Source organism: Elephas maximus, chromosome 9 (assembly GCF_024166365.1).
Source record: "Elephas maximus indicus isolate mEleMax1 chromosome 9, mEleMax1 primary haplotype, whole genome shotgun sequence".
Taxonomy (NCBI): domain Eukaryota; kingdom Metazoa; phylum Chordata; class Mammalia; order Proboscidea; family Elephantidae; genus Elephas; species Elephas maximus.
In genome coordinates, this window is record NC_064827.1 from 75,807,745 (window position 1) to 75,831,950 (window position 24,206).

Genomic DNA, 24,206 nt, shown 5'->3' on the forward strand with positions numbered 1-24,206 from the left:
TACCCTAAGGAGTAACTCTTTAACAACACAGTAATTGACTTACACTAAAATGTTACTCACACCGGGAAAGGTATTCTTAAACTAGAAGCGGAGATGTTTCTCCTATACAGATTTTATTACTACCTCAGTGAAAACCAGGTTAAAAGCAAATCAACGTATAAAATGACACTGCCAAAATCACAACTTGAGAAGACTTAGTAAAAGCCAAACATGTCTAATGAAAGCAAGTAAGCAAGCTATTATATGGATGGAAATTTTTAAAAGCAAGACCTTTATCTTTTATAAATATTTCATTATTTTTATAACAATGATTCTTACTAAGAAATTATGTTTGTGTTGTCAGATTTATTTCCACAATTATAAGTCTACCCTTGGGAAGGAAAACTGCTGCCACAAGATAATTAATAGCTAAGTAACAGGTTTATCGTAGCAGGTAACAAAAGCTTTATCAGTGAACTCAGTGAGGGTGAACTACTACAGGTTTCATTTAATCTCAAGCAAAGAAAGCTTACACTGATATAAAATCATTTTCAATAAAAGGTAGCTCCATTATAAAATTTTTTAAAAAGAAAAAGCCCAAAGTAACAAGAGTGCCTGGTGAAGTCACCATTTTCTTACACATTAAGCTGGATGGTTTCGACGGGGGGTTTTCACAGATTTTGGTCCAAGTGGTCTCTGGACCCATTTTACACTCTTAAAATTTATTAAGGACCCAAAAAGACCACACTTTGAAAATCACCAGTTTAGAGATTACAACAAATTTAAGGACGCAATAAATGGGAAGAGATTAAGCCTGAAGCAAACATTCCACTAATGAATGATTAAAAAAATGATGAATGATAAAAAAAGTAATATAGCCTGACTGAGTACTACTTAATTATTAATTTTTAAAGGTAAGAGATGAGGAAGCAAGATAAAAAGTATATAAGGCTACACAGAAGTGTCCTGTCCTCTGAGTTAACTATGATGGGGGGGAAAAAAAAACACTGGTCAGTAGAGCATAAGGAATTAACAAAAAACGGTCAAGACCGAATTCTTAATTCTTCCAAGGCAATACAATTTCAGGATTAAAATAAACATGAATCAAATACTCATTTTTAAATGAAATCTAGATACAGATTAAGCTAGTCCCCTTCACTAAATGAGTCTGTCCTTTGTCCTGGTATAGATTAGTTACTTAGATGTTTCCTGGGTCCTGAACTATGGGATTATACCTGTTTCTTTGGGATGAAAGGAAACATTACAGGTAAAATATCACAGAAATCATAATATTCTTTATCTATTTAATTAATTATATTCAATTCATTTTTTAGAGAACACAGAAATTTTGGCACTGCAACGATGGATTGGATGAGTAAGTAGAACCCACTCAAAATTCGTGTTCTCTATTTTTTCCTCTAAAAATATGAATTGAATACAATGGAATACAATACTTTAACTTCACATAACTATGAACTGAAGGAGTTGGAAATAAAAAGCCAAAAAGGCTATCCACCTCTTTCACATGAGAAATGTTGCTGTGCATTTTTCTCTCTCAAAACTATGTTTCTTGAATATATTTTTTAACGAATTATAAATTACTTCCAATGAAAACAGCTCATGGAAATATCTATGTTAAAGACATCTTTTACTAATAATCACTACAGTTCCATTGTGTTCTAGCTTATTACTGTAACAATTCCCTCTATCACTATGGCTAAATTCTTTTTATGAAAATTTCTCATTTGGGCTGTAAGACAAAAGTCACAATTCTGGCTCAAACCACCCACAGAGCATTATCTTCAAATCAAATGCCCGGATTTGTTTCCCCGAATACATTACATGTTGCTGCCCAGGGAATTGGTTTTGGAAACATTACACCTGCCAGCTGACTTATCAACAGTGCCCATACAATTGACACCAACTTAAAGGAAGAATAGGTCCACAAAACAGAAAAATATATTACTACTGCCATCTGTGGTTTATGCTTGAATAGCTTCTCTGGTGTAAACAAATTGAAGGGTGTGGGGTTTGCAATTAGGAACCAAAGACCTCATCATTTGAAGACACATTTTAAAGTTAATTCTTAATAGAACAACACTTAAAATGTATTTTGTGCAAGACAAAATTTGTGATTTTCTATTTGAACTTATATAATGCTGATGAAGAAACCACAAACAGCCTTGAATGAAAATTTTTCTACTGCACAAAGGCTAACTTTTGTTTTACCACACAACCACTCCTAAAGAAATTCAAAACACTTGAATGCCTTCTGTGAATTTACAACTAGGCCGGCTTCTTTTGACACGGTGATTGTCAATATTATAACAGCCCCAAATTTTTTTTAAATGGTAACTATAACTGTAAGAAGATTCAGAATTTTTCAGCTTAGATATGAGAGTCAGTTTTCTCCCTTCCAGACAAAAATTTGAGGGCTCAATTATTACTACAATTTTTTAGGACAAAAATTCCAAATTTCAAACAAAGCCTCAGAGTAGACTATTTTCACAACTTATTTCTTCTCAGTTTGCTTTCTCAAATGACAACCACGGTAGCTTGGGGATCAAAAGATTTGGTGTAGCTGGGGGTGGGGAAAAAAGCAATTCAGCTCCCCAGCAGCCAGCTGAGGAAATCCTGGTCTGCTCCGAAACGAAATCACTGTTAATTAGAATTACCGGGTTACACTACGAGAGTCTTATTTAAGTAAATGTAACCAGCGAAAAAACCTTTTTTCTTGAGAAGCTGTTCTACACAGGCTGCTGTTAAACAGCAGGTAATAAAGAATGAATAACTAAATAAAGTAGGAAATACTTCACTTTTTTGGATGAAGTTCTCTATTCTATATAAATAAACCACACTGAAAAGCAGGTTAGAAATCTCACAATGGTTTTCTTCTAATTCTCCAGTACATACAGTCAACAGCCTTATCTTTTTCATAAAAATAAGCCATGCTGGAAAACAAGCGATCAACTGAAGACTGGGCTTGATTTTAGGAATATGCTGTATTGCATTTTAAAGTTACATACACATATACATATATTTTAATTTAAAACTAACCTCAGCTGAATCTAAAACTTCTGCTCTAATAGGGGTTAAAAGCTCAATATCAGAAAAAGAATTATCTGCTCAGTACCAAATCCCCGTTCTGCCCAGTTTTAATAATTCTATATTTCTGAACTCTAGACATTAATCAAAGGCATCCATAGACCCTTAAGATGTTACCTGTGCCAGAAAAAAAGCTTTTAAAAAATTAATCTTAAGACAAAAATTTGAAAGAAAATATTTTTCTTTGCAACATGTTGGTTTGGAAATACCCTGAAAGTATTACAAAGAATTGGGTATTATTAGGTTGCTACTTGTGTGGGCTTATTAGATAGCTACCTTCTGTTTAAAACTGTTTCAAGGACACTTTGATTCTTTGCTAAAAGGCAACCTTGCTCATCTATTGATTCAGAACTTTGATTTTTCTAAAGCTGACCCCTTTCCACATACAAAATGATTAGAAACTGGTTCACACAAAATGATTAGAAACTGGTTCACACAAAATAAGGCATTTTTACTGTCCTACTTTAAAAGAACTGATTTGACCAGGAATGTAAAATTTACTCTTAAGAGCATCTTCCCAAATTTAATTTTCAACCTAATTATATGCACGGAAAAAATACTAAGCAGAGAAGTGCCATTTACCCTGAGTACAACACAAAAGTTAACCTAAGAAGTAAAAATTATGAGAAGAGTCTCAAGATCTTGAAATTCAGAAGCCAGAACTTGCCACTTACACACAATTCATTAACAGACCACCTTATTTAACACAAACTGATAAATACATCTATTTGGTTGTAAAAATAAAGTAATGGTATGTGGATAGAAGATAAAACTCACTAACCCAGGCCCCAAGACATGGAAGTATCATGGGCAATCTAAAGCCAACTTACATAACAAGCACTAAAAAGCCCCCAGTAAATGCTGGAAAAGCCTCTTTACCAACACTACAGTAGCAGCTGACGTTCCTACTCATCATCCTTCACTACCCTAAAATTAGGTATTTTAATCTAAAGTCCATTTTCTACCCTTGCCCCACAGCCCCAGGAAAAGGGGGAAAATTTTGAGAAATCAAGAAGTTATGAATAAAACATGAAAACGCATAATTTGGGCATAGTTTAGGAAATTTACCAGCAGTGCCCCCTCCCTTGGCTCCCCTTCTTCCCCTTTATGTCCCTTTTCACGTGTTAACACATGCACACACATACTATTTTGCTACAGAATTCATGATGACTTATCGATCAAGAAGCATGTCATGATCAGGTTTTGATTACATGCTCTAGAACGCTCAGAAAGAATTTGGTGAATTTTATATCTGAGAACGGAAGTGTGGTCTGGTCATCTCCCACCTAAGCTACTCAAAATTACTAGTGAAATTGTTCATTGTTGCCTTTCAGTGTTCTTCGGAGGTCACATAACTTAACAAAACAACTGTGTGCTGTTTGTACTAAAGAACCACAGTACTACAGTATGCTTTTTTTTTTTTTTTAAGTGAAAGTAGGAAATTCTGAGGTAACTCAGAATTAACTTCATTTTTAAAGTCACAAAGCTGAAGGGTTAAACTGTCACGGAAAAAATGCTAATTTATTTTCAGGGATGAACATTTGGATGGTATGGTCACAGCAGGAAAAAAACATTCAGTTAAATTTCCCCATCTCCTCCAAAGTGAAATTATATAAAATATGCTTTTAATTACTTAAAATGGTTTATAACCTTCCTTTGCTTTAAATATTTAAAAGTCCACTCACTCTCTTAAAGCAAAATGAACAAATGCAATATTCAGCACATGCTTCCTCAAATCATTCATCTTCCTCTGAAACCCCAAAAGGGAGCAGTCCTCTATTATGACTAAATGTTATGAAAATCCACAAGTAACAACTGAAAATATCTACGGCAGAGTTAGTACAGGGAATTCCTGGAAGGGTGATGGTGCATCAAAAGGCTGGCAACTCTGTTCCAACAGAATAATAAAGACCATTTAAAGGACTGTAAATTCAGCACTTGATGGCACACAACAACAACAACAAATTCGGTATCCATGGCGTTTCCGGCAGTAAGACATTTCTAAAACCCACCTCCAGTTTATTTCTTCACGACATAAACCAAAAGACCTTCTATCTATACAGTTGCCTACTGCAAATATTTTGAACAAAATGGAAATCAGTCACTAGGATAAAAAGTATGGCAAAGTAACTTTCTCTGCTTAGAACTTAAGCAATTTCATTTACTTTGAAGAAAAATATTAATTAGGAAGTAGGAAAAAAAAAGTGTTCCCCCATTCCATGGGTAAGCTAACAATTTTTGTAATTCTTCTGAGCATGTTAAGTTCATAAGAGCTAATGAACACAAATTGTAAAACACTATATAATGCTAGTTTTTACACTGAAAAATAAAATCTCCCAAGTCTAGTACCTCATGTATTTCCTTCTATACAAACTGCCAAAAGTTCCCGTTGCGTTTTCAGCAAAAAAGGAAGTTTTTGAGGCACTAAATTAGACTGATGTAAAATATTAAAGCCACCTTAGCCTAAATGGATTGCTTGCCCAATAACATTCTTTTAAATGGTTCTGACCAATTCAGGAAATGAGACTATGAATGGGAAATTTGATTTAAGAGTTAAAGTAACCATTGAGTTCTTTAAAATGTACTAATGAATAATTAATAGCAAATGTAATTCCTAGACTTGCCTTAAAATATTCTCAAGTAGAACTGAAAGTACTGTCTACAGCAAAATTCATCATCTTCGTGTTATGCACAGGTGGGTACAGAAGTATTCACACATAGGAAGGCATTATAAAAATACACACGATAATATGCACTATAAGATAAATATGAGGTTTGCGTAAAATATCCACATCGTACATTTTAGATCAGGATTTACAATATTCACACATGAACCACAAACCAAATCACCACAGAAACTAGCTTAAAAAGTCAAAAGCATTGATGAAATCCTTTGTTCCTCTGATACTGTCCCTTTCCACCCTAACTGAATTCCAGCCTCCTTCTTTGTGACACGGGGTTTTATTGATCTCAAACATGTACACATTCAGAAATTAGTCTCCAAAGACACCCTGCGGACTGCCAGCACCTAGAAACCGCACATCATACACATCTTTAAAAAGCGCAAGAGCTCTGAAACGTATCACTATGTGGTCAGCAACATCAAACAAAATTACCGGGTTCTATTCTAAATACACTTTTCCCTTAACTGGGAAAAATACCAGATCCTCTGAATCAGCAATAAATGTTTGATGAGTTAATATATGTGTGAAGGTACAGACAGATCCATCCCAAGATCTCTCCCGTTCTGCAGCAACTCATGCAACAACTGAGTCCCTAAATGACCTATTTTCAGGTTACTTTCCTCACACCTGCCAGGTCACTATCCTGATCGAGAAACTTCTTGCTGAAGCAATTAATTTTTAGTGCCTCCTAACTGTCCCGGGTGTTTGCATTCAGTTTGAAATCTGTTACTTGTTAGACACTGTTCGGTCCTAGATCTTTCAGAGAATTGCGAGTTTATGGCGCAGAGAGAGGAGGCACGGATCTTCGAGAGCCTGCCCTTTATTGGGAAATGAGGAGATGTGAAAGGTGGAAGGCAGGGCAAATAAATAAATAAATCGGGTTTGCCGCCGGAGCGTTTGCTGGCCAGTACGAGCACCCTTTGTAATGCAGGCCTCCCGGGGCTATCGCCTGCGCTAATTGCTCCAGGGCGCTTTCCAAGTTCAAAAGTTCACCTTTTACGACCTCACAAAAGCTCCTTACACGTTACCAATAAAAACATTCCACGGCAAACACCGAGGGGGAAAATATCAAACAGATACAAATAAAACACCCTGCAAGAGGAGGCAGCAGGAGGAAGGAAGAAGAGTGTGCCCAGGAGACAGCCCAGAGAAACCTGAGGATTTGGCCCGGACGTGAGGCAGGGAGAGAACCGGCCCTAGGGCCGGGCCAGGTGAGGAATTCTCAGGGCCTGGGGTCCAGGATCCGCGAAGGGAGAGGACAACTGAGGCTGGACCGGTGAAAGCGTGTGAAGGGGACTACCGAGAGGCAGGTGACCCGGGCCCCCGGGCAGCGGCCGAGCGGCGGCGGAGGTACGCGGGGGGGGGGGCCCGAGGAAAGGGGGGGAGGGGAGCGGGGGCCGAGGGAAAGCGGGTCCGGAGCAGGCATGAAGATGTCCGAAAAAGGAAATGACGGGGCGAACCTAGCGACCTGGGCTCCGCGCGGAGCCGGCGGCTCGCAGTACTAAGGGGGCAGCTCAGGAAGCGACGGCAAGGGCTCTAGAAAGGTGAGGGCAGAGAGAACGAAGGGGGCCGAGGGTGTGGCGTCGGTCCGCAGGAAGAGAAGGGAGCGTCCGCGGAGAGAGGAGGGATCTGCCGGACGCTGAGGGGACAAGGGGGGAGGGGAGGATTTGGCGCTGAAGGGACCCTTGGGGAGAAAGGCCCTCACAGAGGGGACCCTGGGAGGCGGAGAAGCCCTGCGCTGAGGGGACGAGAGGAGAAGGGGGAAATCCGCGCTGAGGGCTCGGGGGGAGGGGAGGGCTCGGCGCGAGAAGACCCGGAGAGCGGGAGAGGGGTACTCGCTGAGAGCATTTGGGGGGGGCCCGCGCCGAGCGGACGGGGGGAGGGGAGGCCTATACCGAGGAGACAGGAGGGGGAGGGTCCGCGCTGAGCGGGACGGGGAGGGAGGCTCCACACTGAGTAAGACAGAGGAGGAGAGGAAGGGTCCACGCTGAAGGGGACCGGGCTGAAGGTTCACTCCGAGGGGACCCGGGGCCGATACGACCCGGGGCAGGAGTTCGCAAAAGCTTAGGCTTCCCAGAGTGAGAGTCGTCTGAGAGAAGGAGAATCGCTGGCGTTGGGGACAGGGGAGCCGGTTCTTGGCTTAGCGGGCCTCTCACCTACCGTTGCGCGGCGGCGGAGGGAGCGCGGCGGGCGGCTCCAGGAACCCCGCCGAGCCCCCGCCGCCTCCCCCTCCGCTGGGCGGCCGTTCGTCCCGCTCCATGCGGTGGTGCTTAGGGCCCGCGCTGGGTCCGCTGCTCCGCCATGACCGGTGCTCTCGTCGTCGTCTTGGCCCGCCGGGGGAAGGGGGCTGTCAGGGGCCGGCCGGCTCCCGGCCGCGGCGCTCTCTGGGCCCCGAGCCGCCGGGGTCCGCGCCCCTCCGCGCCGCGCCCCCTCAGCACTGGCTAGCTCCCTCCCCTGACGTCACGCGCCGCTGCCACGCACGGCCTTGCGGAGCACGCTGGGAATTAGAGTCCGCCCAGCGAGGCCGATCACGCGGGGCCCCGGCAACTAAAGGGGTGAGAGAAAGGATAAGCAGCCCTGAGAAGGAAAGATCAAGGCTTTTCGACATCATGAACCCTGCTAATACTTCTAATAAATATTTAATAAACGATTATTTCATGTTTTTCTCTTTATTGTGATCTATCCATGATAAATACTCCCCACGACTCCTTTTATATCCCCGCCCGACAGTGAGTCTTTCCAACGAGGCGAAGAAGCCGGGTGAGCACGTGTAATGAAGCCCAGCCCTGTAGGCGGGGCCCCGAGGGGGCGGGATTTGAGGGTATTCACAAGGGCCTTCCTCCGTGGCTGCGGGACAAATTGGACCGGAGATTAAAGGACCGGAGTTTAACTTTAGGGGCCTGCGTTCGTATGCAAATAGAATCTATAAAACTCTGCTTTTCTGGGAAGTCTTTAAAGTCTTTTACCTCTGGTGGGCGGGAAATACTAAAGTTTCTCTTCCCCCTCTTTTCTTTCATGTAACCTTCCCATAGAACAGAAGGGCAAACTAAGAACCAGACCGTTGAAGCCATTACAGAAACCCTCAGGCTCTTGCCTCCAGGTGTCATGAAGTTCTTCGGTTATTACCTCGGCCTCTTTCGCCCTTCCTTCTCAGTTCTTCTAACCTGTAAAATGGGGGTGGAGTATGGACGAGGTCTAATCGGAAGATTCCGAAACCCCTGTCCCGCGCTGCAGTTTTCCTAGAGCTCCGATTTTACAGCATGTCCGGTGCTCCCGGCTGAGCCCACCTCCTGCAGCCACCAGATGGCGCGCGCCACAACCAGCCTTTGGGGCGTGTTGGGACGTCTCCCTTCAGGGACCCCTGGGGAAGGACTCGTCTTGCTGCCGCCCTAGGTCTACGCCTTACCTGACAGGCTTGAAGACAAAGAACACTGGTGCTTTCCCCCCCTCTGCCAGGTTATGTTGCAGCTTTCTCACTGACTGCCAATTTTCTCTCCTATCTCGTGCCAGTCCGTTGGCTCGTCCATGTCATTCCTTGCTTAATTTTCTTTAAAAACCCTCATCCTGGCACTCTCATCCCATCCTGGTCTGACCTCTGCCCACATTTCTAACCACAGACCCTGCCACGCTGGAAATTTTGCAATGCTGCACTGCATTTACGGCCCTTGCCAGCATTGATTAACCTGTATTGCATCCTTAATCTGTGCTGGCCGCTGTTCTAAGAGATTTACATTAACGTCATCTAATCCTCACAACCACTCTATAAGGCAGTTCCAATATTGTCCTTATCATACACTGATGAAGTTATCCAACAGTGATAGGGGAACCCCAGTTGGTCAGACACCAAAGCCTAAACCCTTGCCGCTTTCAAACTGGAATGTCCCAGTTTCCGCCACTCCACCCAGTTCAAATATCATCTTCATACCTCCACCAGGGGACGACTAGATCCCCTCTGTTCCCACATGGCTCTGTTGAGAGCTCTGCATGCTCTAAGAAATGATCTGTTGGTGATTGCTCCCCACTACTATTCCCCAGCCCCAGTGGCAAGGCAGCTCCCCAGCGACAAGGAGCAATGCTTCCAGAGGTGGTCTTTGCAGCAAAAGGTCTCCTCGACCTTGAGAGGAGAACCCTCAGCTAGGGGGGTAGGGGTAGAGCCATGTCCTTTAGGCCAATCACTAAGACTGAGTTCTAAGATGTGTCGGGATCATGTAGCCTTCCTGAGACCATAGCTTCTCTTTCTATCACAGGCCTCTGAAGGTAGTTCCCCATGTGTGGCTATCCAATCAGGGGCCAGGTGGCTCTGCAGAAACCTCCTGCAGCCCTGTGGTTTTAGTGGCAGACAAGAGTTTGGCTAAAATCTCAGGCCCTGGAAACAATTCCTCATGCTTCAGACTCTAACTCTATTGCTCTTTCCTCCCAAAAGCCTTCCCAGATCTCCCTGACTAGTCAAATCCCTTTATTCTCACTCTTTTTATAAGAGCACTGAGCCAACTGCTAAGCATAGGGCCTGCACATAGTAGACACTCAATAAATAATTGCTGAATGGATAAAAAAATGAATAAACGAATGTCTTTTTTATTTGATAACAATATGACCTTTGGCAAATTACTTCTAAGCCTCAGTGTCCTGGTTTGTAAGGGGGCAGGGGTGATAACAATACCTGCTACCTCACAGGTCTGTTGTGAAAATTAAATGAGATGGTTCATGCAAAGCAATTAATATTAGGTCTGGCTTCGTAAATGGAATCTGTTACTAATGTTATTTAAAGAGTGGTCTCTAACTCCTGATCACCTGTCTTCTGAAAATTCTTCTGGGAAGAGCCAGCTACAACAAAAATGAGAAAGACGAGGGAAATGACTCTGTACTAAGTCTCTAGCCACTGTGAGGGAGGCATCTACTCTGAGTCCAGCACCAACTATGGAGTCTTTTCTCTACGTTGTCTCCAAACAATCCTGAGAGGTCATTACTTTTCCCCCAATTTACAAATGAGGAAACAGGCCCAGAGAGAGAGATGAAAAAGATTCCCATCACCTCTAGGACTCATGGTGCAAGAACTGGAAAGGAAAGTACCTAATAATAAGGAGAATCTGAGAAGGGAGTGGTCCTGAGGTCAGAGGAAAACAAACAGGATCAGATGGGTGTGCAACTAAGAACAAAGCAGATACGAGCCCCATCATAGGGACCTTGCCCTTTGGTGGGGGAGGCAGTCACTAATCAAATCAAATAATCACACAAACCCACATTTGCACATAAATATCTCCGAGAACTGAGAATTCCGGGTATGTGAGAGTGTGGGAAACTCTGGTGGCATAATGGTTAAGAGTTTGGCTGTTAACCAGTTTGAATCCACCACATGCTCCTTGAAAACTCTCTGGGGCAGTTCTACTCTGTCCTATAGGGTCGCTATGAGTTAGAATTGACTTGAAGGCGATGGGTGAGAGTGTGTGATAGGGCTTAGCCTAGTTGGGGTCAGTGCTTTGTGGGATAAGAAGCACTGAAATAAGATGGGAAGAATGAGTAGGAGTGAAGTACGCTGGGTTGGGAGGGTGGCAAGGAGAGTTTCAGGTGGAAAGGAACAGTGTGTGTAAAGGTCCTGAAGTCAAGTTGGAGTTTGGTGCTTTCTACAAACTGAGAGAAGCCACTGAATGGAGCTCACACTATGGGAAAGCTGGCCAGGAGAGAAGGGTGAAGGGGGGGCAAGCTACAGAGACCATCTGGCCATGTGGGAGATGGCCAGCAGGGGGCAGAGTTTCTCTGGTAACACCTCTGCTTTGCTATTCTAGGGTCTAGCCAGAGAGAACCAGTCTGCAGCAGGGAGAAAGAGCTGCGAAAGGGAAACTCCACCACCTTCCTTTTTTTTTTTTAAATAGTCTTTATTGTGCTTTAAGTGAAAGTTTACAAATCAAGTCAGTCTGTCACATATAAACTTATATACACCTTACTACATACTCCCATTTACTCTCCCTCTAATAAGTCAGCCTGCTCCCTCCTTCCAGTCTCTCCTTTCGTGACTGTTTTGCCAGTTTTTAACCCTCTCTACCCTCCCATCTCCCCTCCAGACAGGAGATGCCAACACAGTCTCAAGTGTCCACCTGATACAAGTAGCTCACTCTTCATCAGCATCTCTCTCCAACCCATTGTCCAGTCCTTTACACGTCTGATGAGTTGTCTTCGGGAATGGTTCCTGTCCTGGGCCAACAGAAGGTTTGGGGTCCATGACCGCTGGGATTCTTCTAGTCTCAGTCAGACCATTAAGTCTGGTCTTTTTATGAGAATTTGGGGTCTGCATCCCACTGTTGTCCTGCTCCCTCAGGGGTTCTCTGTTGTGCTCCCTGTCAGGGCAGTCATCGGTTGTGGCTGGGCACCATCTAGTTCTTCTGGTCTCAGGATGATATAGTCTCCAGTTCATGTAGCCCTTTTTGTCTCTTGGGCTCATAATTACCTTGTTACCTTGGTGTTCTTCATTCTCCTTTGATCCAGGTGGGTTGAGACTCATAGATGCATCTTAGATGGCCGCTTGTTAGCATTTAAGACCCCAGACGCCGCACTTCAAAGTGGGATGCAGAATGTTTTCTTAATACAATTTATTTTGCCAATTGACTTAGAAGTCCCCTTAAGCCATAGTCCCCAAACCCCCACCCTTTCTCCGCTGACCTTCAAAGCATTCAGTTTATCCAGGAAACTTCTTTGCTTTTGGTCCAGTCCAGTTGAGCTGACCTTCCCTGTATATTGTCCTTCCCTTCACCTAAAGTAGTTCTTATCTGCTATCTAATCAGTAAATAACCCTCTTCCACCCTCCCTCCCTCCCCCCTCTCGTAACCACAAAAGAATATGTTCTTCTCAGTTTATACTATTTCTCAAGATCTTATAATAGTGGTCTTATACAATATTTATCCTTTTGCGTCTGACTAATTTCACTCAGCATAATGCCTTCCAGGTTTCTCCATGTTATGAAATGTTTCACAGATTCGTCACTGTTCTTTATCGATGCGTAGTATTCCATTGTGTGAATGTACCATAATTTATTTAACCATTCATCTGTTGATGGACACCTTGGTTGCTTCCAGCTTTTTGCTATTGTAAACAGTGCTGCAGTAAACATGGGTGTGCATATATCTGTTCGTGTAAAGGCTCTTATTTCTCTAGGATATATTCCGAGGAGTGGGATTTCTGGGTTGTATGGTAGTTCTATTTCTAACTTTTTAAGAAAACACCAGATAGATTTCCAAAGTGCTTGTACCATTTTACATTCCCACCAGCAGTGTATAAGAGTTCCAATCTCTCCGCAGCCTCTCTAACATTTATTATTTTGTGTTTTTTGGATTAATGCCAGCCTTGTTGGAGTGAGATGGAATCTCATCGTAGTTTTAATTTGCATTTCTCTAATGGCTAATGATCGAGGGCATTTTCTCATGTATCTGTTAGCTGCCTGAATATCTTCTTTAGTGAAGTGCGTGTTCATATCCTTTGCCCACTTTTTGATTGGGTTGTTTGTCTTTTTGTGGTTGAGTTTTAACAGAATCATATAGATTTTAGAGATCAGGCACTGGTCGGAGATGTCATAGTTTAAAATTTTTTCTCAATCTGTGGGTTCCACCTTCCTTTTGTTTTAAGTACTTTTTGTCTAGTTTTTTTTTAATTTAGGACACACTTGACAAAATTCACGTATGTAAAAAGATACTCATTGTAAAGTAAGCCTTTCTCCTTCCTCTGACTCCTGCTAGCTGGGTGCCCTTTAGAGATAACCACCATACCAGTTTATTGTATGTCCTTCCAGAGATTATTTAAGCAGATACCAACATGAGCAATATGTTTTTACACTAATCCAGCCCAGGTTTTGATGCCTCCCCAGTCAAAAGTTTCTAGTTATGAAAGAAAGTAATTTGTCCTGAACTCTTATTGCACATCATTCTCTAATTCTGATGAGAATTATGGAGCGCCAGACCCTGTGGCTTAAGCGGGCCTCAGGATCACTTGGAGGCTTGTTAAATCACTGGTTGCTGGACTCTAACCCCAGAGTGTCTGATTCAGTAGGTGTGTGGTGGGGCCAGAGAATTTGCATTTCTAACAGGTTTCTATGTGATGCTGAGCCTGCTGGTCTGTGTGCCCCACTTTGAGAACCACTGAGCTAGATGAAGAGGAAATGTAAAGTAGGTACACTGGTGGCATTATTTCTCTCCCACAAGGGAAGGCATACGCAGCGAGTGTCCAGCCCACCTGGGAGCACTGAGGACACAAGGAAACACACATAACAACAAACAAGACAGGAAAACTGGCGGAGCAACAGTCTTCCCACCAGCATCGCCAAGGGAGGAAAGACCCAGTGATCTATTCCCCTAAACATTACAGCCTAGAAAGCCTTATGGGGCAATTCTACTCTGTCACATGGGATCACTGAGTAGAAATCAACTCAAAGGCACCTGTCTTAGCTATCCAGGGCTGCTATAATGGAAATACCACAAATGGATGGCTGTAACAAAGAGATTTATTCTTTCATAGTCTAGAAGGCTAGAAGTCCAAATTCAGAGTGCCAGCTCCAAGAAAAGGCTTTCTGTTTCTGTAGGCTCTGGGGGAAGGTCCTTGTCATCAATCTTCTCCTGGTCGGAGAGCTTCTCAGCACAGGGACCCCAGATCCAAAGGACACACTATTCTCTGGGCTCTTGTTTCTTGGTGGTATGAGGTCCCTCTGTCTCTCTGCTCTCGTCTCTCTCTTTTATATCTCAAGAGATTGGCTTAAAATACAACCTAATCTTGTAGATTGAGTCCTGCCTTATTAACATAACTGCCTCTAATCCTACCTCATTAACATCATAGAGGTAGGATTTACAACACATAGGAAAATCAGATCAGATGAGGAAATGAAATGGTGGACAATCACACGATACTGGGAATCATGGCCTAGCCAAGTTGACACATATTTTAGGGGGACACAACTCAATGCACGACAGCACCCAACAACAAAATACTGTAACAACAGCAAACATGACAATTTCATAGAGTGACAAATTTTGTGGAGAAAATGAACCCCAGAAAGTGCCTGAGAGTAAGTGGTGGGGTAGGAGAGAGGATGGTAACATTTTTGAGCAGTTGAAGGTTACAAGGGCAGGTAAACAGACCCCTCAGTGGAAGAGCCACTTACACAGACAGTGTGGTGAAGGAAGAGAAGGGAGTGTGTGCAAAGGCCTAAAGTCCTGTCCCTTAAGAGGACTGAGACTGGGAAGGAACCCCAGGTGAGTTACGAGAGAGGAAAAGGGTTTGAAAAGGAGGCCTGATCAAGAGCTGTGGATTCTTGAACCTGCAATTTAGAGAGGTGCCGCCTTGGACTCGGATAACCCTAACAAGACAAGTAGTGAGACCCAAGGCCCCTGGAGCAAGGAGATGGAAGGGGAACCTGAGGATCGCACAACCTCAGTCTCCTTCGGAAAGTTTTGCTCCATAGGGTGCAGAGAAATGAGGTGCTAGCTGGAGGATGCGGAGGAGGGAGGATGTTAAAGAGTAGGAGCTACTGGCTTCTGCAGTGCGGTTGGGGGCTGACAGAAGCGATTCGGAGGGAGAAATGTAAAATGCTGGGGAGAGAGAGGGCCGAGCTCCGGAAAAGCAGGAATGGAGGGAATCCCCGGCGAGAGACGGGGATGGCCTCGGAGAGCGGAAGAGCTCGCCTGCTCTGGAAACATTACTTGAATTTTACAACCACTTCAAAGAAAAATACTTTCCACCCCTCCACCCCTCCATTTTACAGATGAGGAAACCAAGGCTCAGAGAGGTGAAGGGACACGCCCAAGGTCAAACAGCTGCCAGAACGGGACCTTGATCCATGTGGGGAACCCCCGCTCCTCCTATTGCTCCCTGGGTTCCCGCGGACTCTAGAAAGACCAATTTTTAAGTCCTTGCAGGGATGCCCTTGGAGAGCCACCCGAAGCCGGGAAGGCCACACCGAAAGCGGGTAGGGCAGGGCGGGGCGGGGCGGAAAGAGTGCCACCCCACCCCGGCCGCAGCTCCGCCCCCGGCAGCCCCAAGGGGCGGGGGAGAGGAGAGCAGGGGGCAGGCGGGGGGGGCGCGCCTGGCGGTTAGGGCCGGCCTCACCGCCGAGCTCATAGTGCGGCCGGTGCTTCCCAGCGTTCGCGCCCGTTCGCCTGTGCTCGCTGTGCTCGTCCCGCCATGACCGCGGCCGCCCTCGCGCCCCGGCCGCGGCCGCTGCGCCTGTTTCTGCTGCCGCTGCTGCTGCTGCTGCGCGCCGGCCCGTTGCGCGCCGACAGTAAGGTACGCGCTCCGGGCAGACACCCGGGCGCTTCTCGGCGGGGAGCCCAGCGCAAGAGGGCGCTGTCCCGGGGGGTCTGAGCCAAGGAGCGTGCTCCGGGGCCAGGAGCGGAGGACCAAGGAGAAGGGAGACTGACTTGGGGCTTAGTGCAGAAGCCGCAGGGGCTAGGACTCCGGGAGAGGAGCGCGTGGGGTGAGACGCGCTGGAGATGGTAGTGGTGCTTGAGACCTGGAACCTGAGGGAAGGGCTCTGAGACCCAGTCCGGTGCGGGGGAAGATCAGCACTGAAACCCAGAACCAGGGAGGGGGAGCTAGAAGCTAGGGAGGGGTGCAGGCAGGAGACGCAGTCCCCAGCCTAGGTAAGGGGCTCCCAGGAGCATTGGGCAGGGCAGCCTGGAGAACTGGCTCCGGATTTCTTTGAGAGGCTGACCCAGATGGGAACAGACCCCTGGGTAACTGCTACCAATGACTCCTGGGTTTGCAGCAGGCCCTGGGCCAAGGCTTTCAGGCCGTGCTGGGGACCTAGAATCGTTCCCCAGTGTACCCAACTGGGCTGGCCACTCTCCTGACTCCTGCCAGGGATTGGGTGCACCCTCTGGAGAACTAGGTGTCTACAGAAGTGAGCTGAGCTGTTCTCTGTTGTGACTAAGAGGATCTGCTCTGGTGCCAACCATAAAAAAAAAAAAACCAAACCCAGTGCCGTCGAGTCGATTCCGACTCATAGCGACCCTATAGGACAGAGTAGAACTGTCCCGTAGAGTTTCCAAGGAGCATACCTGGGCTCAAATCCCACATGTACTATTCATAGCTGTGTGACCTTGGGCTGGTGCCTTCACCTCTCTGAGCCTCCACTTCCTAGCCTGTAAATGTAGGGTTAATAATAGTACTCACTCCCCACAGTTGAAGCCCTATGGATTTAATGAGATCATGCCTGTAAAGTGCTTAGCACCTGTTAGGTGTCCAATAAATGATACTGTGATTATGGCAGAGTATTTGGGATCTTATCACAGGGCCCTCAAATGAGGGTGTGAGATCCAGAATGTAAGCACTGGGAGTCAGTCAGAGCAGGAACACCTTAAACATGTTCTAGGAATGACCCAGTGAGGAAGAGAGAGTGACAGAGACCACTTGATCAGTGCTTTTTGTCTCTCACCTCTCAGGCTGGGAGGGATATTTGGTCTTGGACATTCCACCCCCCCACCCCCACCACCACCTCACCCCCCACCCCCCAACTTCAGTGCTTTCAGAGCATGAGAGCATGAGACCAAGGGAGTGGCTTCTCTTGGTGTCTTTCCAGCCTCTTTCCTGGTGGAAGGTGGAACTGCCCTATTCACATACAGGTAAAGAGCAGAAGCCACTAGCCACGTGACAGGCAACTGAGCAATATGCACCAGCAGACCCTCAGCCTGAAGGTTCAGCCTGGGGTGGGAAAGCACATGGGCAGTATTCTCCACCATGTACTCTAGGGACCAGGAGGGAAATGCGTATCATTCACATTTTACAGATGGAGAAACTAGGGTATATAGAACAGCAGCTTGCTTGTGAATCAGAAGACCTAGGTTCTGGCCTTTCCTTTGCCATTCTTTCATTGTACAACCTTGGGCAAGTCCCTGCCCCTCTCTGGGCCTCAGTTCCTCCACCTGAAAAATAACGTCTCCCCAACTTCCCTTCCATATGGGGCCTTGCCTTCTAGTATTCCCCGACCTGGCTCAGGTAGAGGAACAACGGAGCCAAAAACCCCAGGTGACCTGATATCTAAGACTGGAAGGGATGTGGTCTTGGGCATCCTTTAAGGCACAAAGGGGCTGGAGAGTTTGTGGGGGAGGGCTCACATTCAAAACAAAGCAAAGACAAAGAAAACCCAACACCCTGTTTATGTAGTGAGGCAGCCAAACACTTGCTAGGTTGGGGGTGTGTGTGTTTAGTTGTCCTGGGGCGAGCTGGGGCTGGTGGGGCAGAGAGGTGCATCCTAGAGTTTAGAGGATGAAGCAGCTGGGGACTCAGCACAGCTCCTGCCTAGACACCTCCCCTCTACTTCAGCCAGCTGGGAAAAATAAAAATCAAGTGATGGGTAAATTTACTCCACATTCCTTAGCACAGCCGGACTTCTGATGGCTCTGCAGAGAGAGCTGTTTTCATTATCACCCTCTCCCTCCCCCATAACAATTCCTCCTTCCTCTCCAAGCCTGTCCTGTTTTCCCTGGAGTGGGGGTGGAGGTTGGGCCAGCTTGGGGCTTAAAGCCTATCTAGGGCCCAAAAAGATTAAGCTGGCCTCCTCCTCAGCCTTCTTGTTCCTGGGAGATCCAGCCCCTCTCCTGCCTAAGAGGCTTAGGGGTACCAGGGTAGCTTGCCCCCACAGCTTGCCCCGCTACTTGCCACAGAACATTATGGTCTCGGCCAGTTCCTCACTCAGTGCATTTTAATGTCATGTTTATAGCAAGGTTTCTCCTAAACAGGATTTGAGTTTCCATCTAAGGAAGCGCTTTGTCCAGCTTGGGGGTGAGAGAGAAAGCTCATAGCTTCCCTGGTATTCCTGAGGAGCTTACCCAGCATGGAAGTTGGGATGGACAGACAGGTATCCACATCACACCCAGGTATGGTGCCAGAGACTTCTAGGGACCCATTTTTTGCTGTGTGACCTTAGAATATGGCTGAGAGTTCCCCATCTCTTCTTCATAGTTTCCTCATCTGTAAAAGGGTTGCTGGTACCCTGCTTCTTCCATGCATTCAGGGCTCAGAGATGGGAAGTAGGTCTTCGGTCTGCCACCTGCTGACTGGGGCTTGAGGATAGATGGAAGGCCAGGCCTGTGGGAGCTGGGCCAGGGGAGCAGGAGGGACTGGAGTAGGCGGGCAATGGTGCCTCCGGATGGATCAGATGTTCCAAGCCAGGCTGGTCCCCAGAGCTTAGGTATTGCTGTGCCTTAGCGCCAGGGTTTCTGCCTGTGGGCATAATTGGGAACAAGCTCAGAAGCAGGCAAGGGCTACACGGTAGTGCACATGAAGAGTGTAGGGCTGGGCCGAGCCAGGCCCACAGGATCCTTCCCTGCAGGGAAGGTCTTGCCCCAACAATTTCCTTGGCTTGTAAACTCAGAACAAAGTCCTGAGGAGCATTCAGTGTGCTCAGCATCCCCTGAGGAGCATCCCCATGCCCTCACTTATATTCAGGAGCTTACACAGCCCTTTTGGAAACCCCTGAGGCTTCAGTGATTGCTCCCATTTGACAGACTTAAACACTGAGGCTCGAAAGTGTCAGGTTGGGGCTGCTCAAATATTCTAGACAAAGAGAGCTAAGGAAGCTTGGCGATGCCTTAAGTGGGCATCCAAATGGCCTTGAGAGCTTTATAAACAATATACATGCCTAGACCGTCACCTGGAGAAGTCTGAGTCAGGGGGTGTGGAGGATGGCCTAAGCATTTTCATTTTCTAGAGGCACCCCAAATAATTCTGAGGCAAATCCTCCAGTTAAAAACTGGTGGAAGTGACAGGGAATCATGGAGATTTGTAGAGCAAGAGAGTAGTATAGATCATCAAAAAGGAGTTTTTGCAAGGTCAGTCCAGCAGAGAGGAGGCTGCTGTATTGTCGAGGCAACAGTTAGTACAGCCTGAACAAGAGATATGGCCACAGAGTGGGAGGAGCAGGAGACAGAAATGGGAGATATTTAGGAGGGAGAATTGAAAGGACATGGCGACCGACAGGTTGTCCAGGGTAAGAGGGAGGAGGCTCAGAGATCTGGTTTGGGTAAGAAGGTAGGTGAACACAGGTTTGGGAGAAGACAGAAGATCCTGGGTCCAATTTTGAGTGGATTAAGTTTGGGCTGCCTGCGGGCCTCTAGCGGAGGTGTCCAGCTAGCAACAGACTCTAGGTGAGGTTGTTGCCTACAGAAGCTCATGGAAAATTTCCTGCCAAGAGGCTGGGCTGGCTGCAAGAGAAGACAGCAAAGACGCAACCTCAAGCTGGCACAGTTTGAGCCTTTTCAGCTTCTGAAACATTTCCCAGCTTGACACCTCCTTTCCAACCCCAGCCAGGTTTAGCCATCTGTCTTCAGAAAAACCTCAAGCATTCCCTCTTGCCCTCTTATTGTGGGATTTTCTTGCAAATGCCTAAGGACCTTTTTAAGCTCAAACCACCCACACTTCTGGGGGATTTGGCAGCAGTGTGTGCTGAAGGTAGCTGCAGGGAGAGATGAGGAGCTTAGGTGGGGGCTTTTCTGCTCTTCAGCAGCTCTAGTCCTCACGCTAAAGGCAGGGTGGGCCAGGCCCAGAGGAAGCCCCAGGTCTTCTGCCCTCACCACCCAGTTCAGGGACTCCTCCTCTGTAGATCTGTTTGGCCAGCTCAGTTGCTGGTAGAAAAGACCTTGCCTGGTAGCTGTGGGTGGCCATGGAAGGAATAACATGTAAACCAAATTTTGGAGTCAGACTGTGCTGTGTGACCCTGGCCAAGCTCCTAGTCTTCTCTGATGCTCAGATTTCTCCTCTCTAAATGGGGTTGTGGTGCAAGCAAAGAGAGAAAATGAAGTGCAAATGCGAGGAAAGGTTGTTGGCAGCAATTTTCATAGCAGATACTGCATAACCCATTGTCATTGAGTTGATTCCGACTTATAGCGACCCTATAACACAGGGTAGAACTGCTCCATAGGGTTTCCAAGGCTGTAAATCTTTAAGGAAGCAGACTGCCACATATTTCTCCCATGGAGTGGCTGGTGGGTTTGAACCACTGACCTTTCAGTTAACAGCCAAGTGCTTTTAAACACTGTGCCACCTGGGCTCCTTTATGTACTACATTTAAAAAAAAAAAAAAACCCAGTACCATCGAGTTGATTCTGACTCATAGAGAGCAGTTATTCTGTGCCAAGCTCCGTGCCAGGCACTCTGCATGAATTGACTTGTTTCAGCCTCATGACAACCTTTAGAAGGAGAGACTTATTCTCCCCATTTTAGAGATGAGGACGCTGAGGCTCAGAGAGATTTAAGGTCTACTTAAGGCTATGCAGGGAAGAGGAGTGGGAGCAGGGATTTGAGCCCTGGCACCCTGCTGCCTCCCCAAACGAGAACCACATAATTTGGTAATCACAGGATGTAGGGCCATGTCTGAGACAGCCACAGAAGTGGGGGTGACTGTGGTGAATGGGCAGTGGTGGGACACTTGCGAGGCCTGGCCTCCTGGCAGCCAAGGCTGGGAGCACAGGCCCTCTTCCAACTCCTGGCTGGTGTCAGGGCCCTGGCAGCTCCTCATCAGGACGTAGCACCTCATCTGAAGAGAAAAGGAATGTTGTGGGCTGATATGGAGGCTGCTGCTGGATAGGGGGATGTTAGGGGTCCGGGTAGATCCCAAGGAGGCCTCTCTTGCCTGGCCATTAAGAACACACCTACATCTACCCATTGGATCCTCATTCCTACCTAAAGGAGTGGAGTGGGGAGTGGCAAAGGATCCTAGCAGAGCAGAGGTGGGGACTCCAGGAATCCTGAAAGGAAAGGACTCCACTGGGTGCTAGCAGCAGCCTAAGGAATGTACAGGACCCTCAGCCTGGCTGTGTCAGTGTTCACAGGTGGGGAGAATTGCCCCCACAGTGCCCAGAATACACTTTGCCCACAGGGGGCCCAGGACAAAGCTTCTATCAATAGCTGGTCCCCTTCCCCACCTCCCCCTTCCCCACCTCCGTCTCTACTTTGCCTTGCCGCTTCCTCAGGTGGGAGGCCCAGGGCTGCAGAAAAAGCAGGGGCCTGGGAGTCTAGCCCACCTGGATTCTAATCTCCTTGAACAGGTGATTTGATAGCTTGTTTCCTCATCTGTGGGGCCCTGCTACATAGTAGGTAGGTAAGAATACCTACCAATGTACCCACATGGAGAAACAAATGGATAAACATTCCCTACCCGCTTTCAGGATTAATAAAAATAACAACTATACTCTGTTATTATTATGGAATATTATTCAGAGACTGGAGTGGAATGAGCACCGGTATTCTCTCCAGTCCTCCCACAGTTCTTTGTCGGGTAGCCACAAATAGTACCTCATTTTACAGATAACAGGCGCAGAGAGTTAAGTAATCCACCCAAGGGCACAAAGCTGTAGATGGCCCAAGGTTTATTCCTAACACTCCCCCTACTTCCCCGGCACTCAGTAGGTGCCCAGTGGATGTCTCCTTCCTGGGCTCCCGGCTTCCAGACTTGCCCCTTCCATCCACCATCTATACTGCAGCCTGAGTAAACTTGCTATGATGCAGATCTCACCCTGACTCTCCCAGCCTAAATTCCTCCTGTGGCTCCCCAGTGTTTTTAGGAAGCAGCAAAAATCTGCAGCCAGTTTTCAGGACTCTCCATGGCTGGGATCTATCACCTCCACCCCCAGCCTCACATCCTGCCATTCCAGGCTCCCCACAAGCACCAGCCACAGTGAACCACCTCTAGGCCCCCCAAAGTGCCAGGCTCCCACTTGCCTTTGCACATCTTATTTGCTCTCCCTGGAATGCCCTTCTCAATAAAGATGACCTCCAAGGGCACCCTTTTCCGGACAGTCTTCATGCATGTCCTCCTCCATCTTCCAGAGTTCACTATGGCTAAGAAGGTCAAGAACCCACCTCAATCTATTTCTTCTGCACCCCCAGTTCTCACCCAGGGTGTGGCAGAGGCCAAGGGCTCAAACAGGTATCTGAGAACTTAGAGCAGAAACAAATGCCTAAGGCTCTTGCCCAGAGGACCTCAGACACCAGTGAGCATTGAGCTTGCCAGAAAGCGTAAGGGGGTAGTGAGCTCACCTGGCTCTGGTGGCTTCCTAGCCCTGAGTCCTGGGGTGGTGGTTGATCAAGCCGTGAATAACTGTATCCCAAGGGCCTGGAGCCCAGGGTGGGGATGGCTAAGCCAGCAAGGGGAGAAACTGATTGGGGCTTCCAGAGCACAGTTGGCATGTCAGGGCAAGGCAGTCAGGAGGTGATGACTGATCCTGGTACCTGCAGCTGACTCCTGCAAGCACAAAATCCTTCTACCCCCAGTGGCCAATTAAGCATACTTGGACCTGGGCATGTGGCATCCCATCATTTTATCATCGAGGGAACTGAAACTCCAGGAGGTTTTACAACCTGTTTAAGTCACACAGGGCATGGAGAAACAGGTCTATAGGAGAAGGAACATAGAGCAACAATTGTGATCTGTAGCCGGATCCAGAGCCAGATCTGCCATGTTGAAGCTGTGTGACCTTGGGGATATGACCTCACCTCTCTGAGTCTCCATTTCTTTACCTGTGTTAATAAAGGCTCACACTTAAAAAGTCCTCACTATGCCAACCCTCTCCTTTATTATTAACTTTATTATTAACTCATTTAATCTTCACAAAACCCCACGAAGCAAGAGCCCGTTTTACAGGTGAAGAAACAGAGGCACAGAAAGTTTGGGGTGTCCACGGTCTTATAGCTAGTAACCCAGACTCCAGATGCCTGTGCTGTAGTGCGTCTGCAAAATGCAGGCTCATTTATCCAACAGATATTTGTAGAAAACCCACCATGGGCTAGGCAGGCATTGTTTTGGGGTTATAGGAAGGAACAAGACGAAGTCCCTGTCTCTAATGTGGCTACAGTGAAGTAAGGGAGACAGAAAATGAGTAAATACAGATATATTTCAGGTAGTAATAGGTGTAATAAAGAAAAACAAAGTGGATAAGAAGAAAGAGTAATGGGAAGTGGGTGGTCAGGGAAGTCTTCTCAGAGGCAATGACATGTGAACAGAGAAGTAAGTGATGTGAGGGAATAAACCATGGGAGTATCAGGGGGATGAGGGTTTCAGGCTAAGGGAACTACACATGCAAAGGCCTTAAGGCTGGAATGGAATGAGCCATCAGAAAGGAAGGGTGGTAAGAAGAGGAGTTGGGGGAAAGGTCAGCTCACTTGGGCCTTAAAGGTCGAGGCAAAGATTTTGGAGGTAACAGTACCCTCCCATACACAGGTATTATTATAGGCTGTAAGGCATGTGAAACCTTAGCAAAGTAGCTAGGATGTAGTAAATACTCAATAAAAGGTCATTATTAATATATATGTTTTTATTGTGGTAAAATACATAACATAAAAGTTACCATTTTAACAGTTTTAAAGTGTATAATTCAGTGGCATTTAGTACATTCACAACGCAGCGATCACCACTCTCTAGCTCCAAAATGTATTCGTCACCCCAAAAGGAAATCTTGTACCCTGAAG

General features: G+C 46.6%; 2 protein-coding genes across 5 annotated transcripts in view; one reads left to right on the forward strand and one right to left on the reverse strand.

The window, feature by feature from the left end:
• Nucleotides 1–8,217, reverse strand: part of NR6A1 (nuclear receptor subfamily 6 group A member 1) — a 269,928-nt gene extending 261,711 nt beyond the window's left edge. For all 3 annotated transcript variants that reach the window (XM_049896175.1, XM_049896174.1, XM_049896176.1), the window contains exon 1: nucleotides 7,929–8,217. In XM_049896175.1, the coding sequence (XP_049752132.1) occupies nucleotides 7,929–8,028 (100 nt within the window). In that variant the 5' untranslated portion in view covers nucleotides 8,029–8,217. The remainder of the gene's footprint in view (nucleotides 1–7,928) is intronic.
• The window catches only part of OLFML2A (olfactomedin like 2A), a 40,990-nt gene continuing 23,678 nt past the window's right edge, over nucleotides 6,895–24,206 (forward strand). Inside the window, exon 1 of one of the 2 annotated variants that reach the window (XM_049896172.1) lies at nucleotides 6,895–7,118. Coding sequence is in view for 1 of the 2 variants with exons in the window: in XM_049896171.1 (XP_049752128.1) it covers nucleotides 15,927–16,028 (102 nt within the window). In the remaining variant the exon portion in view is untranslated. Of the gene's footprint in view, nucleotides 7,119–15,818; nucleotides 16,029–24,206 lie in introns of those variants that run through there. The other variant, XM_049896171.1, reaches the window with a different exon arrangement.